The following is a 19864-nucleotide window of genomic DNA, read 5'->3' as shown; positions in this document are numbered from 1 at the left end:
GAAGGTAAAGACATTGAAAGGCTTTGTTTTTTGTTTTTTCCTGGTACCAGGGATCAAACTTGGGTCCTTGCACTTGTAAAGCGGGTACAGGAACCACTGAGCTAAATCCCGGCCCCAAGGCTTTGTTTTTTCATGATTATAAAGCTAATTTATTTTTATTATTAACAATTTGGGGCCTGAACACAAATTTTGCTGGGTATGTAAGGTTTTATAGGAACTGTATTTAGCAATCTGGTAAAGTTTTATGCAATTTCATTTATAATTAATAATCATTTAATATATATTAAGACTTTTCTATAGGTATTATTCATAAACTATCTTAATTTGCATACTAACCTACCAGTTTTTTATATAAAGTGTTCTATCAGTTTCCCTTTCTTTGATTACCACATACACTTAACTTATTTCACTCTAGATTATACAAATTTTTATTAAAATGAATTCCAGTCACAAAAATACATGGGTATATTATCGGGAAACAAGCATTTATGAGTTGTTACTCATACCAGGTCAAATCACCCAAAATTAAGACTGTCTGTGTTAAACTGCTACAGACACGTGTACTTCCATATTTTCATAGTTTAGTTGTACAAGTTAGTTTATTTGATTAAATCATGAAACCAGTATTATTTCCATCCAAGTGGAAATTCCTTAATTATGAAAGCTCTACATAATAGTGTGCATATCATATTTCAGAAACGACTTAAGCTGTTCTGTTAATGCTTACCACTAATGACTAGAAATATGAAGAAAATGAGACATTTCACTATCATAGAACACATCTTCAATGTGTACCCTTACTAACAATTACTAAAATGGAAAGATCATCAATTGTATGATAGTTACCCAAAGTAAGCAAAAATTTCAGACGTTCAGAAATATCCAAGCTCTGAAATAATTTTCTTCCCTAAATAAAATGAGAAAATAAGTTCTTGTTAGTATTTACATCTACATCTCAGGGAGGTGGGTGTTGCGGGGCTGAGTGTCTTCTTTTTCATAACAAATCAATCTTTCAGGTATCTCCTTTATCTCTAGAGGCTTTACTGGCTTCTTAAAGTCAGCTGCACCAAAGACAAATTATTGGTAAAATCATATTTTATAGTGTTTCATAATACTTAAACATTCACATGTCCAAGGGTTATTACAAACTGTAGTTTAATTTAAGCACTGTTCACTGTTGACACTCACACATGCTTAGACGTCCACTGGTATTCCAGGCCAGCAGAAGCATTATGTCACTGAGAGAATACAAGGTCCCAGAAAGATTTGGATTAGCCTTTTATCTACGTAATGCTTACTTAGTATAATGACTCAGGTAGTTCTGTCTGCACTGAGAAACAAACAACCCACAACATCCTTATTCCACCCACAGTAATGCCAGCCAGCCATCCTTTGTGTTCCTATAGTATTCTGCTGTATTTTTTAAGATACAAATATTTTGTTTCCTTATTAGTTTGCCTTAGGAGGCGCCTTGGCATGGAGTCTGGAGTCAAATATGCACATTTTCAAAAGTCACGTGTTGAACAACTGTACCAGTCGCACTCCACCACCGCTGCACGGTTATATAACTGAACCAAATGGCGTAAACATCTTAAGCCTCAACTTTCTCATTTATACAACTAGAATATTCACCATACATATACTCTAGGTATTTCTGAGGGTTATATAAAATGGAAAATACTCTGCTAATTTTGGCTACTCCTATTAAAAACTAATTAAAGTTACATCATATTTTAAAAAGACTTAGAAGGGGAAGGCTTAAGAAGATAACTCAATCTTTTTGCAGAGAAAAAGAGTTTTTTTAATAGGGAAAAAATGTTCCTAAGTACTTAAGGTCAGAGCTACAGGCAGGGAGATCACTGAAATGAAGCTGCCATTCCTTTCTTCCTCAATCTCTTACACTACTTTCATTAAGTTTTCAAAAATGCACATTTGATTTCATCAGTATTTTGTTAAAAACCTCTCAGCAGTCCTCCCATACTTACATGTCAATTTTGCATTCAAAATCTCCTAAGAAATGGCTCCAATAGAGCTTTTTAAAGTCCAACCACTTGTTATCCTCCTCTAAGGTGACCACACACACACACGTCACAATGTAAGTGGAGTTAGGGTGTATGTGGACTATGGGACACACTCTTGCCTAGTCTGGCCTACAAGCTTGGACTGTTACTCTTTTTAACCGTACTCCTTTCACTGCATTTGTCAAAATTCTATACATCTTTTATTTCACTTTTTCTCTTGAATATTAATTTCATGAGTTAAAGAATTTGAAATTCAAAATGATTTCTCTCTGAACTTTGCTGGAATTTCATGCCGTTTTCTTGCATTCACAATGCTAAAAAGAAGTGTAATGTCCTCATTGTTTATAAGCAGTATGTCTTTTCTCTCTTTAGCAGGTTCAAGGTCTTCTCCACAGTATCAATAAAAATATCAAAGCATAGCAGCATAGTATTTTAGCTTACACTGTAGCTTTAGGGGCAGACAAAGGGGTGCATATTTGTTTAACCACTTAAGACTATTAAATTAGACGTTTAGGCTTTCTGAAATTCAGGTGCCTAATCTGTAAAGCAGAGATGATTTACTAAGCAAAGACAACCTACTGAATGGAGAAAATGTTCGCCAGCTATGCCTTAGGCAGAAGACTAATATCTAAATTATAAAAAGAACGCAAAAAAAACTAGACCTCAAAAATAAAACACTCAGACAAAATATGGGCAATTGAAATGAACAAATACTTCTCAGAAGGACAAAAAGTCATTAAGTACATGAAAAATTGTTTAGCATTTTTGGCCATCAGAGAAAGACAAATCCAACCAGCGCTGAGATTGTCTCACTCCAAAAAGAACGGGCATCATCAAGAATGCAAAAACAACAAATGCTGGCAAGGTTGTGGGAAAAGGGAACTCTTATACCCTGTTGCAGGGAGTGCAAATTAGTACAACCACTATGGAAATCAGTCTAGTGGTGCCTCAAAAAACTAAAAATAGCAATTCCATTTGACCCATCTGTGCCTCTTCTGGTTGTCTTCCCCAGAGTGAAAAACACCACAGTACAGTGATCCACGCACACTCTGGTTTCTAGCAGCACAACTCCCAACAGCTAAGTCTTTGAAGCATGTCTACCATCAACAGATGAATAAAGAAAATGTGGTATTTATACACAATGGATCACTACTCTGACATATGAAAGGGCAAGTTTGAATAATTTGTAGGAAAATGGAAGCAACATTATGGGATCATAATGTTAAATGAAATAAATCGGACACACAAGCCCAAATATCACATGGCCCCTCTTATATGAGAAATTCAAAGAACAATTTAAACATCAAAATAAAAGATGCATGACAGGAAACAGAAGGACCACTTGGATATGGGGAGGAGATCTGGAGATTGGGGGTGGGAAGAAGGAAGGGTAAGGAACACCTAAAGATGGAATAATGTGTAAGCACCAATTCTCCACAATGATCGTATTTCTTGTGTACCACAAACACGTACTAATGAACAAGGGAAGAAAAAAATTGGATAAACTTTTAAGACTATGGTGACCACTGAGATTATGGATGGAAAGCTATAACAAAACATCCTGCCTTTTGCTAAGCGCTCACTAAATGACGACTTTCCAGGTTTCTCTGTGTGTGTGCTCCCCACACCCCTTCCTGGTACTGGGTATTGCACCGAGGGAATTCTCCCTGAGTTACTTCTGCAGCACTTTTCTTCCTATTTTAAATATTGGAACAGGGACTCCCTAAATCACTAGCTAACCCGGGCTGGGCTCAAACTTGTGATCCTCCTGCCTCAGCCTAGCACAGTGCTGGGATTCGGCTGTTTTTCATGTATTTTTGTTTTCATGTTTTTATATTTTTTCCATAAAAGTCTTTTAAATACTTGTACTACTAAGAATTCTCTATACACTATATCATTTAATTTTTCCAATAACTTTACAATAAAAGATACTAATATTACAGAAGCTGCAATGCCATCTTGGAAGTCAGATTATTTTGGGCTCTGGTTTGGATTTGCAATGCTGTCAAGGGCCCATGTGTTGGAGCAGCCAGCCCCAACCCTTTTGGCACCAGGGACTGGTTTCTGGGAGACTCTTTTTCCATGGATGGGTGTGAGGTGGTTTCCGGATGATTCGAATGAACCCAGGTCCCTGGCTGGTGCAGTGCACAGTAGGGTTCCTGCTCCTGTGAGAATCCAATGCCAGTGCTGATCTCACAGGAGGCGGGGCTCAGGTAGAGCCCCGTGATGAGGAGCGACTGTCAACGCAGAGGGGAGCTTCGCTGCGCAGCCTGTGGCTCACTTCCTGCTGCACAGCCCCGTTCCTAACAGGCCGCCACCAGTACCAGTCCATGGCTCGAGGGTGTGGTCTCCTGTGTTAAAGACTTAGACCCCACCTTGGCACTGCCAGGAAATGGCGGAAGTTCAGAGAGGTGGGCCACACTCTCAGGGGCGTGCCCTTGGAGAAGACAGACGCAGCCCTTCCTCTCTCGTTTCCACTTCCAGCCATGAGGGGAGAAGTCTGCTGCACGGTGCATTTCCATCCTGGTATACTTCCTTGTCACGGGACCAGCGATAAGGCTGACCATGTGCCTAAATAAACTTTCTTTCTCTATAAATTCATCATCTCAGGTACAACAGAAAGATTTCACACCCAGTTCTCCCTTCCTCCAGAAGCTTGTCCATGATTATTATGGAATATGTCTATTCAGTCAGTGCCTGCCTTTGTCACCTCCTGGTCTCTGGTACAACTTAAGGAGAGGTTTATTTTGGCTTGTGATTTCAGTCCATGTCCGCTGGCTCCAAGGCAGGAAGGACATGGTGGAAGGGTCTGGCATGGAAAGCAGCTTGTGTTTTGTAGAGATCAGAAAGCAGAGAGAATATTGAATATTTCCAATTTGCCACATTCAGCTCATCCTCATGAAGGCAGTGCTCCGCACCTCACGCCTGCCCTTTCCACAGAGGATAAGGAGGAGCAGCTTTGGCAACCAGACTTTGAGAATAGCACGGCCATTATCCAGACAGCCCAGGACTCACATGATGCCGGAGCAGAGCCCATCCTACCTGCTCTGGACTGGCACATGAGGGAGAAAAGCACCTGTTTTAAATAGTAGCTTAAGTCTTTAATAAAACATGGGCTATTTGGGGAAGGTTTCATAAAAAATAAGTTTATAGGAAATGTAAGGGAACAGAAGGAAAGAATACCAGAGGGGAGAAAGACCAGGAACATACGAAAAGAGTGTAACAATTTTAGTGTACTATTTCCACAACTGATTACACTTGATAAAAGTGTAATGGTTTTACACTTAGCAAAAACATGGATTTTTAAGTCAATCTAAGAATTAAGCCTTTTATCCTCTGCACAACAAAACATTTTATTGCTAAATAACCTCCCAAATTATTCCAACAAATATCTTTTATTAGTTTCATATTTCTGTATACATACCATACAAAGCTCAAATAAAATGATCCCAAGAGACCAAACATCTGATTTGGGGCCAGAAGGCAATGGTTTTTCATTTGGCACATGATCAGTGGTTTTGAAAATTCCTTGTGCAATTACCTCAGGTGCCAAGTATGATGGATACCTGTAACGACATATTAGAATAACGAGTAATTACTATGAGCTACAATGGTTAACGAAGCAGCTGTATTTTTACTAGCAGTGTCACAAACCTATGTGAAAGTCCTATGCAGTCAAATTAGCCACTGCTACTAGGCAGCCTCATAACCAGCTATCCAGAGGCAGGCCTTACATCCAAGCATCCAGAGTGAGTATGCAGCCAGGCCAGGTCACTTTAGAACTGCAACAGCTCTGCAGCGCTCACTGCTTGCCCGTTTTCCTTGGAATTTGCAATGCACCACCTTTGCTTATGGTCTTCTAAGTTTACAGTTTTTCCTTCCTCCTTACAACCTGTATTTTCTTAACAATGAATTATGATTTTACCACTGTACCTTTCAAATCAGAATTAACGGGTAGCAGGAATGTCAAAGCTAATATGTGTCTAATGTGTGTGTATTATACTGTATATTATATACATGTACATATGTTATACACATATGACTCTTAACCTGTTCCCCTTACCCTACTAAACTTACTTACAAACCCTTCTGCTCCACACAGAAAGTTATACACATTGCTCCACACTACAGTTTTCCCCTAAAAGTATATTTGAGAGATCATTCTTTTAAAGTACAGTTGCCCTCATTCTTTTTGAAATATTGCCAGTAATTTAATTTTATCAACGCAGTTTGATAAAGGACATTTTGAAAGTTCCTTTCTTTTGCTATTACAAACAATGCTGTAAGAAATACATTATAAATGTCCTGTTTCTCACAAATGTAAGTGTAGTTGGCAGAATGAATTCGTAGAAGTGACAATACAAGGTACAAGGTATGCACAGTTTAAATTTTGGTAATACCAGCTTGCCCCGTGGAGAGGTTACATCCATTTATATTTCACAAGCAATACGCAGACTGTTTATATTTTCACATCACCAATATTACGTTTTTTAAAAATTGTGCCAATACTGAATAAATATAAAAGGACTACTATTAAATAAGCATAAGGTGTAAGAATGCCCAAGCATACCAAGAATGAGTTTAAAAGAAAACTGTCAAATTAGCACTAATGGTCCTACTATGTCTCTCTCTGACTGCATCTCCATCTGTATTCCTCAGAAAGGCCTGTGGCAATTTTGTTTATAATTGCTTTCCATTTTCTCATAGTTCACCAGATAGCTCTAAATATATATGAGGTGTGACAGACATGCAAAGCGAATGTTTAAGTTTTAGCTATTACAGTAAAACACACACTGACATTATTCCAGACCCACTTATCCCATTGTCATCATTTTCTGAAGCAGTTCTGGAAGTCTTCTTTTGTCCATGTGTTCAGTGACACTGTCTCAGCTAACTTGATGTCTGGAATCAATTTAAAATGCTGATCTCTCACAGTCATGTTGACTTTTGGGGTAGAGGCAGAAGTCATACAGTACTGGACCCAACAAATAAGATGAACGAGGATACACTGCCATTTTTCTTTTTGATGGCACGTAATAGCAGCATTCACTGTACTTTTTATCATACTTCGTAAGGATTCATGAAAGAAAACTTCTAGAACTGCTTCAGAAAGCGGTAAGAATGATGAGTGTGTTCAGGGAGAGGAGGCACCTTGGGGCGATTGGAGCTAATATGTCTATTACTGTAATACACTTATACAAGTTAAATACAGTAATTTCATCATCTCTTGTAAGTTTAGTCAAGCATAGTTCTGAACATAATTGGTAATTACGATGATTATTCTTTTGCATTTCTATTAACATATTTAAACATTTGCATGTAATTATACAGTGTTAATTTTACTTCTAGTTTATGAATATATTTTTATACATTCAAGTATCAATGGCATCTAAATTGTTTCCTCTATTTTATGTTATAAACAATGTTCCACAGAATATTTTACATGGTGCAATTCCATAAATGTTCCCCATGGTAAGAACCTAGATTTCTAGAGCTGAATTCATAAGCCACAGGGTATGTGTACTTGCAAATTTATTAAATCAAAAAAATTTTTTTTTTTTTTTTTTTTTTTTTTTGGTGTTTGAGACAGGATCTCACTATGTAGTAGGAACTGACCTGGAATTCACTATGTAGCCCAGGCTGGTCTCGAACTCACAGTGATCCTCCTGCCTTGGCCTCCCTAGTGCTGGGATTACAGGTGTGCGCCACCATGCCCGGCTGCAAAAATACTCTTTGAAAGATGTTCTATCAATCTATATACCAACCAATAGTCAGAGTTTCTACTGGCTATTTCTTCAACAACACTGATTTGATTTTTGGTTTTTTTTTTTTTTTTTGTGCCAGGGATTGAACTCAGGACCTTCTGCTTGCGAGGCAGGCAGCAGAACCACTGAGCTAAATCCCCAGCAACAACACTGATATTAGACAAAATTTGTAACACTTAAAATCTAAGGAGTATGATCAATACCTCACTGCAGTTTCAATTTACATTTCCTTGAAAATTAATGAGACTGAGGCACATATTTATTGGGCATTTAGGTTTCTTATTGCATGATGCTCCTGTTCAAGTCTTCTGTTCATTTCTCTATTGGGTTGTTGGAACCCAGTCTTGAGGAACCCATGTGCAGGCTTTCTTCTAGTCTCCCCCTCCCACAGGGATTAAAAGAACACACACTTCCCACAACAACTAAAACCCAGGACTGCACATGTGATGTTTTTGGCCAGGGAAGCCCATTAAAATCTCACTGTTCAAGGCTTTTACTGCGGCCTGATCACAGAAGCCCTCAATGTCTGCCTTACCACTCAAGACTCGGGACTCTTACAGGGAAGCAACTATTCTGCTTATACAAGTACACTGTGCAAACAGGCACCATAAGCCATGCTTACCACTTAGGAGATCAGAACACTTCTGAAATCCAAGTCCCCAGGTACCAGCCTAGGGTGAACTTAGTTTCTGCTAGCAGTCTCTGGACTTTTAACTTTTGGGGGGCACAGTTAATACTTTCCTTATTGTTTTGAAGTTTCTTTATACTTCTAAATACTAATTTTTTCAGCAACTATGACTAGTAATACTTTTTATCACTTTTAGTTTGTCTTGTCACCATGGTTTCTGTTTGTAAATGATAGGCTCAATCTTTCAAACTAACTGCTTTCCTTATATTTGGTGATTTTATCAAAATGATTCTGTGTATTCTTTTCTCAAAAAAGAATACACCGTACAGCCCTTCATGTCCAACTTCCTTGATGAGTTTGGACTGACTGTTCATGAAGTGAGACACAGGTGTAACTTCACCTTTCTGCCCCACCCATGAAAGGTTTTCCTCCCAACTTGCCTGCAAAGCCAGCTTGGCCATAAGCAAAACCTCCACATACGTGTACTCTGCTTCTTAGTTCACTTGTCACTGAAAAATGTCCCCAATATTACTTTATTCATTTAGGTCTATAATTTTACATAAATAATTACTGATAACTAAGACAAGCCTTTTCCTTTTTTTTTTGTTTTTTTTGAGACAGGGTCTCACTATGTAGTTCAGATTGCCCGGGAACTCACTATGTAGCCCAGGCTGGTCTCGAACTCACAGCAGTCCTTCCGCCTCAGCCCCCTAGTGCTGGGATTACAGGTGTGTGCCACCATGCCCAGCAAGACAAGCCCTTTCAACACACACACACACCATACCTACCTTTTTTCTTCAAGGACTGTCGAAGCTCATTTTAGATGTTTGTTCTTTATATATACTTAAAACTACATTGCCATGTTTTTGTTCACATAGACATTTTGTTGAAATAGATCTAATCTAGAAACAGGCTGGGAAGAACTAGCACTTTTCCAGTAGTGAGTTCAACATTTAAGAACATGACACATCCTTATTTTCTAGTCCAAAAGATTTGTTTTTGAAGTAAATATAGTTCCTTAGGTTATATAAGGTCCTCATTTTGCCTGTTTCCTATTTTAGACTATATATAATGATGATACTAAAATATTGGTTTTATATACTATTATTTCATGCAGAAAAAATTTAAACTATCCAGATTAAAACAAAATTCCTTGAGGGCACTCAGGTATCTTACTCATTTTTATAAACGTGTGTATGTGCTGGTGTTTATGTATGTGCACATGCTTTTAAAAGAACATTTCCTATCAAAATGTCAATTAGTACTAGCTTACAATTTAAAAAGCATATGGTAAATAAAAATTAGGCCTATTGGCAGTTGGTAAGTTTTTATCTCACTATCTTAAAATGAAATGATGACAAACAGCTTCAACAAGACAAATGAGAAATATGTAGAACTTTGCTCTACTCCATATGTATGTATATGCCCTTCACGTACTGTCAGTTTCAATCAGGGGCACCAATACCTGGATTTTCAATTTAATTAGCTCAAATTATGCTCTCCTGCAATATTGGTAATCAAAATGTATTAATGGCCAGGGACAGAGGTGCACACTGATAGTCCCAGCTACTTGGGAGGCTGAGGCAGGAGGATTTCAAACTTGAGGCCAGGGAGACCCTGTCTCAAATTTAAAGGAGAAAAAACAGTCAAAGTGCTGGGATGTAGCTCAGTGTTCCCTGGATTTAAACCTCACTATTACAAAAGAGAAATTGAGTATGTGCACGACCTCGATGTTCTGTGCTTACAGTAGACTCAAATATTCTTCCACCTCTCCCCGTTTTCTTCAGCTGCCTCCCCACACATTCTTGCCAGCACGCGTGATTACACAGCTAATGCCAGTCACTTCCTCATAAGTCGAGGAGTACAACTTGAATCTTACGTTCAAAAGGATAAATTGAGTTTTTCTGGGACATAGAAACAGATTAAGTTTTATTTTTTTAAACTTTATATGTTTTATTAGTACATATTTGTCACACATATTGATCACACTCTTCACAGGGAATTTGTATCTGTACATAATATATCTTGATTCTTTTTTCCCATTCCCTCCCTTCAACCCTTTTTCCCTTCCCCATTTAGAAAGCTGTTTCCATCTTTTTCTTTTTACCGCTCTCCCCACTCCCTCCTTGATCCCCCTTCCCATTTGAACGCGTTCTTCCTACTTCTCAGTACATGTCCTCCATCATGTGCCTTGTTTACCCTTTGGGTTTTTCATTTCAGTGCAACAGTGATAGTTTGGATCTCTTTAAAATCTGCTCACGTACAAATCTGATTATATTTTACCCTAAGGCAGTGGTGGCAAACCTATGGCATGCGCGTTGTTTTTCTTTCGAAAGAATGTGAATCAGTTCCTTTTTTGTAAAGTAAAACTTTATTATGCAGGTTTAACTGCCGTGTTGACACTTCGTGATAAATAAGTGGGTTTGGGGCTGCAGTTTGGGCCCTTGACTCTTAACTGCCCTGTGATTATCACACTAAGTCCACCTTTAGAAAAAAACCCAAAATGTGATGTTATAAGACCATTTTAATTTTGTAGTATGTGATCTTGCTTTCATCTGCAATATAGGAATAATAACAACAACCACACCAAACTGCTTTAAATATTAGCCAATTCATAAGGATGTTTTATATAAAGGAATCTGGGACACAAATAGAATATTTCCCTTTACTGTGATCAATGTAATATACTTAGGAGGCAAACTATTCATTCTATTTCTGATTTCTAGCACATCCAACCCGAAATGACTGTACAGGTTGCAAAAAGCCAAGCAAAACTATAGTTAAGTTGCTATATCCAAACCTTCTAACACAAGCAGAGGAAATACTTGCCCCCAAAACTCTAGTCTTCTTTTAATTGAAGATAAAAACAATTAAGCCCTAAAACAGTTCTTCAGTGTAGGCCATCTGCTCTCAACACCATTCTCTTCCTAATCACAGAGGCTGTCACTCCAAGGCGGTTTCCCAGACTCTGCGGGGAGTGGAGCGCTGGGGTCAACAGCGACTTTCGTCCACTGACTGCTGCTTTAATGAGGTATTAAGCTACTGGCCAAGCCAGATGAAGGCCCAGTTTCTAATGCTTTACAGTGTTTTGAAACAGATGGTAACACTTTACTTATTGTTCTGTAATATTTGTCTTTTGAATCAACTGCAAGCTTCTTCTACTATAAATATTTTCTTTCATGCCTTAGCTGTTTGATCACTTATTTTTCCTGGCTAATGTTTCACGTTTTGCTCCTTGATAATTTCTGCAAAAATCCTTTGGGTCTAAAGCTTCTGAGCAAGTCAGATAACATGCTAACTTGGACCAACTCTCTCTAAGCACTTTAAATGCAAAAGTAGTTCTTCAGACTGCTAAGATGTTTAATGTTTTAATGTTTACATTTTTTTTGTTTGTTTGTTTTGTTTTTATTTTGGTACTGGGGATCAAACTTGGGTACTTGCGCTTACAAGGCAGAACCACTGAGCTAAATCCCCGGCCCCATGCTTAAATGTTTTAATGTTTATTGTACTCATCATTAAATTCAAGGCACCTTAAAGTAATTTTTCTTTGTGTTATATTGTTGGAGTTAATGCTTACACAAATTAATTTAAACAAAATGCAGACGCAGCAGCAATTGCATTTATTGCAGCTTCTTGAAAGTCAGGTCAGACATAACATGTTACAAAGAGCGCAACTAAGAACTTGCTCTATGCAAAGGGTTTTTAAAGGAGAAATCACTGATGATCTTTACAAATATTTTGATACTAATGAAAAAATGGTTTGTTTCCTATGCCCAATGCTTTTGATGTGTAAAGCTACAGTATCATGAATTTACATACTGTAATAAATGGGCAATCTAAAACAAAATCTTGCCCACTGATCAAGAAATTTCTTGAGGACAAGAACACAGTTAACCATCAGGTGTATCCAACAGGCAAAAGAGAAGGTGTTTGATAAATGTATCTTCACTGAATTAAATCTAAGATTATTACCCATGCCTTCACTAATGAACATTTTAGATAAGAAATTTATAATCTAAATTAGAATGATGAAAGGGAAATTTACATATGATTAAAAAAAAACTAAGCAAATTATTAAGCAGTGCTCTGCTTCAGAAACACTCCATGACTACTTATCACAGTTCTCAGTTATTATGGCTGATAGAATTTATTTCAGAAAACCCTAAGAGCAAAATACAAATTAATACTACTTAAAAATCACCACAATGCAATTGTAAAAATGTGATTAAGGTTTTCAGGTTGGATAATAATATTGCACTGTTTTAATATCCTCATGTTGATCACTGTCCTAAGCACATAAAAGTCAAGTTCCTATTTTAGGACATATAAAATGGGGCACAGTATTTAGGGAAAAAGAGCCACTAGGTGTGCTAATGCCTCTTAAATGATTCCAAAAAGTACAATAAACATACACAGGGCAGAGGGTAAAAGAGAGGTAATGCAAATACATGTAATATTGAGGGAATCTAAAAGGAAATACAGAAATTCTTTGTTCTGTTTGTTAATTTCTGTATATCTAAGATAATCAACTTATATATTAAAAAAGGAAAATAATTATGTTACAAAAATGTTTAAAAGCAACTGTATAATAAATTCCAAAGTCTATCAGAAGCATCCATCGAACACAGCATGAAAGGAGCTTCCATTCCTTCTTGAAGGACAGCACAAACCAGAAATTCCACATCACAAGGGACAAAATGGAGCTATGTAAACACAGATGTCCACATATGGGATCTGTCCCATTTCATCTGCCACCCAGAGTGACTCAACTCAAATTTTAACATGCAGTCATACATGGGAATAAGGAATTAAGTATAGAACACTACACTGTAAATAACGCCAGAGTGGTATGTTTCTGTCTCTTGGTGCACATGCTATCATTAATTAAGGATCTGGTTAGTCTTCTCACCTTAAGCTCATTTAATTCTGAATAAATCATAAAGAGGAAGTGGTAATCAATCATCTGTTATCCTTTTTGCTAGTTCCATGAAAGTTTAACAACAGAGATCTTTGGAATACTGGGAAAAATTCTTGTCTACTTTTTAACAAGAATATGAAAAAAAGATGTATTAATAAGGAAAAGTTGCTTTCATGACAAAACACACTATCAAAATAATAACAAAACAAATATTTTATCAAATATCATGAAGTTTAAAATATAACTCACAACAGAGGAAAATATATCTTACCCTATTGGGAAATCAACATCATCACCATAAGCTGTCATGTGATAAAGTCCAAATTTCGCCAATTTAATATGCCCCTACAATAAGAAAGTGAAAAAAATCACCATGAGATATTTTAATATAACTAGCAAGGAAAATTATATTTTATAAGACAAACATTGTATATGACCATTTAATCAAAATATTACTATATAAGATTTTATAAAATACCACAATTTTATCCAAAAATATCTGCCAATGTTTAGTCTATTTTACATTCATTCTATATGTCCATATGCATGGGTTTACATGTATGGATGTATATACATATGTGTATGTATATATTGAAATGTCAAATCACATTTTTAACATTTTTGAGGTTTGTATTATCTAGGTATTGCGACAAAGGAAAGGGAAAAATGCTATTATTTGTATTGAAATCTTGGTTAAAATGTTTGTAGTAATTTTTACAGAGGACTTTTTTTTGAGGGAGATGAAAGTCCATTCATGTCATAATTTAACTGTGACACGAGAATTCTTAACCTGAAAAGTTCAGCTCAATCACCAAGATTTTGGTAACTATGTCAGATTTCCTGTAACTGTTGAGAATAACAACAATTATAACAAGTGTGAGGTCCTACATAAAATGATAGATTTTATGCATCTCATGGCTTTCTGCTTTTAGATGTTTTATTTTTTAAAAAAAAGTTGATTTTAAAATTCACTTGTCTTTTTAACAAGAATTTTTAAATTCCAAGTATTATGAAATATTTATATGCTAAAACAATTTAGTTAGGTGGGGGCAATGATATTTAACTGTCATAAATCTCAATTAATGCATATCATTTTACGATTTTAATATAGGGTTGCTAAATGTAAAAGTTTCAGAGAACAGTTAAATTGAAGATAATTCTCATGGGAAAAAAGTCCTCAGTGCCATTTTTAATATGCTTATAAAAAGTAAAATTATGATTATTACAGACAGTGTACCTTTTCATATGCATAATTCTCTAAGGAGGGTTTACTAACTTATGGATCCTCAAAAAAATGTGAAATAGAGAAAGAGCAATCCAACAGAAGCGGCCTGGTTATGAACAGCTGCTAAACAGGTAAATGAAACAGGAAAGAAGAAAAATATCAGGAAAACTCAATGCAGTTGCCCTTATAAAAATGATGTTCTTACTCAGATTGCAAGAACAGCTTTCTTAAAAATTCAGTGGAGTAGGTTGTAAAGCTACACGTATTATTTAGAAAAAAAATGAAAGGGAAAATAAAACACTAAGTTAGAAAATGAATTTTTGGACAAAAAAATTATGTCAAAGACAGATTTAAGTAATTTAAAGGTTGTTTTGCAACAATCACAAATATCACTTTCAGAGAATTTTTTCACTATAAATGTTCTCAAAAATGTTATTTGATGGTCTGATTGAATGGGCCCAAATCCAACAGCTCTCAATTCAGGGAGCATACAGATATCCATGATAGCATATATTTGACAATTACCTTTCCATCCAACAGGATATTGTGAGGAGATAGTGCCCGGTGTACTATGCCATGTTTATTCATATACTGCAAACCCTGAAGGACTTCAAATGCTATGCTTAAGACCTTTGAATAGCTACAAAAAAAAAGGTAAAATATCAATTACAAAGCAGACATAGAAGCTGTTTTAAGAAGTAAAATGAAACCTAGTGAAACCATTCAAAGTATATTTTTATTGCACCTCCTCTGTTTGGAGAAAGTAGAAATTATATATTTTCTAAAATGTCTACTTGTACAAATCTGATTATAGTCAATTCTGAAAAGAACTGATATCTAAAACACAGACACACACACACACACACACACACACACACACACACCCCATATGGGAAAAAAGGACAGAATTGATATGATAAAGAATCACACAGCTGCCTAAAGGCCACTTTAATAGCAGTATTTATTCTCCCAGGAATTGATGTATGGCAGGACTAAGTCAACAAAAACCATTTACTGAGTTCAAAATAAAACCTCTACCCCCTGAAAACAGGTACAAAATATTTTATGGTACATAGATCTTAGCTTCTTTTCCACATGAGTTCACAGCAACCTCCAGAAATTTGTGGTTTACCAAACATGTCTCTTCTTGTCTGGCCTCTTGTAATCACCCTCCACACACATGCCCATTTATATTTTCTCCTGCCAACTCTCATGGTTCCCATAGTATTTTAATAAAAAAAATTGTTCCTATAAAGAATAATATACAGAAAAAAATAATAAGATACAGAAAAGTAAGGGAAGACTCCTTCAAACTCAACCCCCCAAACTACCAATATTAACATTTTGGTACAGATGATTTTCTGTCAATTTTTTGATTTTAAAAAATCAAGTTTCTGCAGGTAACCATTAAAAATAACTTAAAAGGGCTGCAGTGAGTCACTAATAGATGTTATTAAAAAATACTTAACCCAATGTAGGCAGAATAAAAGGAAATAACAGAATAGAAAATAGCTTTAAATCCAATGCCTCAATTATATTAAATTAATCTAAATTTACCAATTAGAAAACAATGATTGTTAGATTTGATAAAAATTAAGACTCAACTATACTTAGACTATGAGAAATCCACACTAAAGAGAAGGCACAGGTTAACAGGATGGGCTAACACATCGACGGCTGCTATGGGCTAGGAGAAGGTGAAGTACAAGGATGAAGAAATTCTGTGTGGTGATAGAACTGTTTACACTATTCTTAAATTTTGATAGTTATATGACTTCCTTTTTCAGTCTTTCAACCATATACCAAAAGAGTAAATTTTTGACAAAACTTTTTAAAAAAGAATTTTTGCAACTTGACTCTCCCCTAAATCAAAAGAAGAACCACAGATAAAAAGTTTAAATTTCTCTCTTTCTTGTTGTAATTTGACTTTCCAGAGATAATCAGACATAAAAGACCAACATTCTTTTCATGAAGTTTAAACAAGTGCATAGATAATATACAGTCGTTAAATGCCAAGGACAAAACAGTACAGGGAAGATGCACAGTGTGTTCCGGAAGCTTCCACTAAGCAGCCTTGCCTTCTGCAGACATGTACATGGAGTGAGAGAGCTCTCTGGGATGTGAGCAACAGAGGCCGCCCAACCAGCATGTACGTTCCAGGCCCACAGAATGCTCAGCAGTGTCAAGAGAACAAGAGGCAGCCACAGTCTCTCAGTAAAATGGAGGAAGGGGAAGAGTAGGATGAGGTAGGAAAGGGAGCAGGCAGTCCGACTATGGAAGACCTTGTAGGCCGTTATAAGGTCTGGTTTTCATGTTGAGAGAGATGGGACGTGACTGGTGCACTACCATAATTAAGAAACACCATAGAACTAAGCAGAGAAGGAAATACAAATGAAGGCCACTTAAACTGCAGTTTTCCACAACAGCTTTGAGTCAAGGTCTTACTCATCAGGATTTCATGCTTACTATACTTTCATAATCATGCTTTACTCATGAAGAATATCAGCCACTACAAGTTCTCCATTACTTAGTTGTGATACATCCTGAGAGGTCTTGAGAAAAGCAGCATGATTTGAAGAGCATGGCAAGTCCGGAAATGCCTTGCTCTTGTCCTCACACCTGGACACAATCAGTCCATTGTCTTACAGCATCCTTTACTCCCAGTAAGAAGCTCAATACCAATTTTGAAGTCTGGATCCAATTTTGCTGCAGATACCTTATTATTCCCTCCTGGAATCTTTGAGGATCCACTCTTACTTTATCCTTAGAGTTATAAAACTTTAGCCCAGTATGTTCTAGGGCTGTTTGTGTATCTAAATGGTTCACCATTGCTATTCCTGGGGTGGGCACATTTGTGCTGGTCAGCATTAGGTGTGAGTTACCTTTTAATCTGAAGCTATATCTGTTCATAAACAAAGAAGTACTAATAAGGAAAAGCTGATCTACCTAAGTTGGAACTTTATTTTCTAAATCAACTTTCTGTTTTACTTCCCAGCAGCATGGTCTTCAGCCTGGTCTATTCCTTCATTTAGGAACTGGGCGGGGCTCTCTGCAGATAGCTAGAATTCTTTTAATTCTGGAAACAAAGAGAGTTAGCATCATTTCTCCCTGCCTCAACTACAAGGCTCTTTTTCCCTCAAACTCAAAATGCCTCGCCTCAAATATGTGATAATTCAATCCTTGGTTGTGAAATATATTTTAAAGAAAAAAAATAAATTGTTATTTCCTATATGTATCTAAAAAAGAAACAATGGTTACTATTTATGGGGAATAGTATTTAAATTGATTTGCAAACTACCCAAATACAAATTTACATATCAACCAGTTTTGGGCAAATAGGAATACATAAAGCAAGCACAATTTTGGGTAAACAGAATTTTCATAAACAATTTCAAAATGTAAACCAATATATTAATAAAATGAAGATTCTAAACTTCAAAACACATTTCATTCATTACCTATCAGTAGTTGTAGGTATAAAAACTTGGCATAAAAGCAACATATATAGATGAATAGGTGCATATGAAATAATGGAAACACTTGCCCCTTAGGAATAAATTTTCCTTGGGATTAATAAATAAAAATTAAACAAGTCTGATGAGCTCACGTGGCTCTACATGTCAACTTTAAAATGACCTCTTGTGTTATTTTGTGCTTGTACAGTATAACTGCATTCATCACATTGTCTTAAAAGCTGAGCTCATAATGTTAAGTGAAATAAACCAGACACACAAACTCAAATATTGCATGGTTCCTCTTATCTGAGAAACTCAAAATATAAATGAAGGCCAAAATAAAAGACAGATAATAAGAAGTAAAGAGTTAGAACTTTCTTAAATGGGAAAGGACCAGAGATGGAAGGAAAGAGGAGGGTCGAGGAGGATGAAAAAGGCTGTGTTCTCTCCATGCACCAATTCCACACATGGGCTGTAAATACCACGCACTGCAAACGTGCTAATAAAATAAAAAACAAAATCTAAAAAAATGTTAAAAGCCAGGCTATATTTCGCTGTGACACTAGAGGGCCTCAGCGGCATACTACTTCAGTACAGACATCTACACAATTAAAACCAAATCTTTAGTGATTTTTTTTTCAGTTTTGAAATTGCTGAATACAGAGGACTGCATGTTTAGCTTTCTGTACAGAGCTCTAACCAGTTGCAAAACATTAGACATCAGAAGTGCATGTCAAAAGCACATCCCTGTTAAAAAATATTATACCAAAATAATCTTAAAAATTCATATATAAAAATGCTGAAGCTCTTAACATATTCTTTCTTAGCTATTACAGGAGACTAAAGTTAATGAATTTAGTATTCTTCAGTTTAAATCACACAGTAAATCAAACCTTTTTTACACATAGGATTTAATTTAAATTTTTAAAATATAAAATAAAAAAATTAATGTGATCTTCTATAATGAAGAGAAAGAGTACTCAGTATTTGTAGAATTTTGTATACCTAACATGTTCTAAATGTTTACTATTTAATACTGTCAACAGTTTTGATCATGAAATTTCTTTTTTTTAAGTAGCTAACACAATTTCAGGGCAATATCAAGGTAAAAAATATCACACCCAGTCAGGCAATGTTTTAAAGTTTAATTCAACATGGACACCAAAAAGATTTATGATTGAGAAAAGAGGATTCATACCATTTTTAAAAAAATATGATACTGGAGGAGAATAAGGCTTTGTCCTAGTTTCCAAAACAGAACTCTGTTAAGAAACCTGTCACTAATACGGAACTAACATGAGAGTTCAGGCAGAAACCACTCTTCTCCTTTTTAAATTTTCAGTTATTGTTTTTACTTCAGAGACATCAGTTTATCTGACAAATGAACATGACAATCTCTGGAAATTTTAAATATTAAAAATACAACCAAATGGCAGCTTTAGAAAATCACATCACTGATATTTTGAAATACATGGGATAACATTTTAAGATACTTCCATTAATATTCAAGTACATACATTAGGCTTTTAGCTGTAATATTAGCTAAATGACACTGCATTTTTAAAGGCCCTATGGATCCCAAGAGGAAGAACTAATCTTCATAGTATACTCAGAAAGACAGATTCATAAAGTGTTAACTTCAATACAAGGAATTAAGGCAGAAGTTGAGAATTATTCATCCTTTCCCTTTGTCTTTGGAGAAAATAGAACATGAAAATGTGTTCAGTACATTGATGAGACCAAAACAGACTTTTAAACATCATTAATCTTGGGAAAGAGGAGAGACAGAGGGAAAGAGGGAGAGAGGGAGAAGGAGAAGGAGGAGAGGGGGGAGAGGGGGAGATGGGGAGAG

General features: G+C 36.1%; 1 protein-coding gene across 5 annotated transcripts in view; it reads right to left on the bottom strand.

Moving 5' to 3' along the window:
- The window catches only part of Tbck (TBC1 domain containing kinase), a 161045-nt gene that overhangs the window by 105121 nt on the left and 36060 nt on the right, over positions 1–19864 (bottom strand). For all 5 annotated transcript variants that reach the window (XM_010641549.2, XM_010641548.3, XM_010641546.3 and 2 more), the window contains 4 exons: positions 15083–15197; positions 13604–13677; positions 5446–5587; positions 847–907 (listed from right to left, as the gene is read on the bottom strand). In XM_010641549.2, the coding sequence (XP_010639851.1) occupies positions 847–907; positions 5446–5587; positions 13604–13677; positions 15083–15197 (392 nt within the window). The remainder of the gene's footprint in view (positions 1–846; positions 908–5445; positions 5588–13603; positions 13678–15082; positions 15198–19864) is intronic.

The sequence above is a fragment of the Fukomys damarensis genome, unplaced genomic scaffold (genome assembly GCF_012274545.1).
Source record: "Fukomys damarensis isolate Sample0158 unplaced genomic scaffold, DMR_v1.0_HiC HiC_scaffold_25, whole genome shotgun sequence".
NCBI lineage: Eukaryota > Metazoa > Chordata > Mammalia > Rodentia > Bathyergidae > Fukomys > Fukomys damarensis.
Note: the sequence above shows the minus strand (reverse complement) of the source record. Positions and strands in the feature narration are given on the sequence as shown.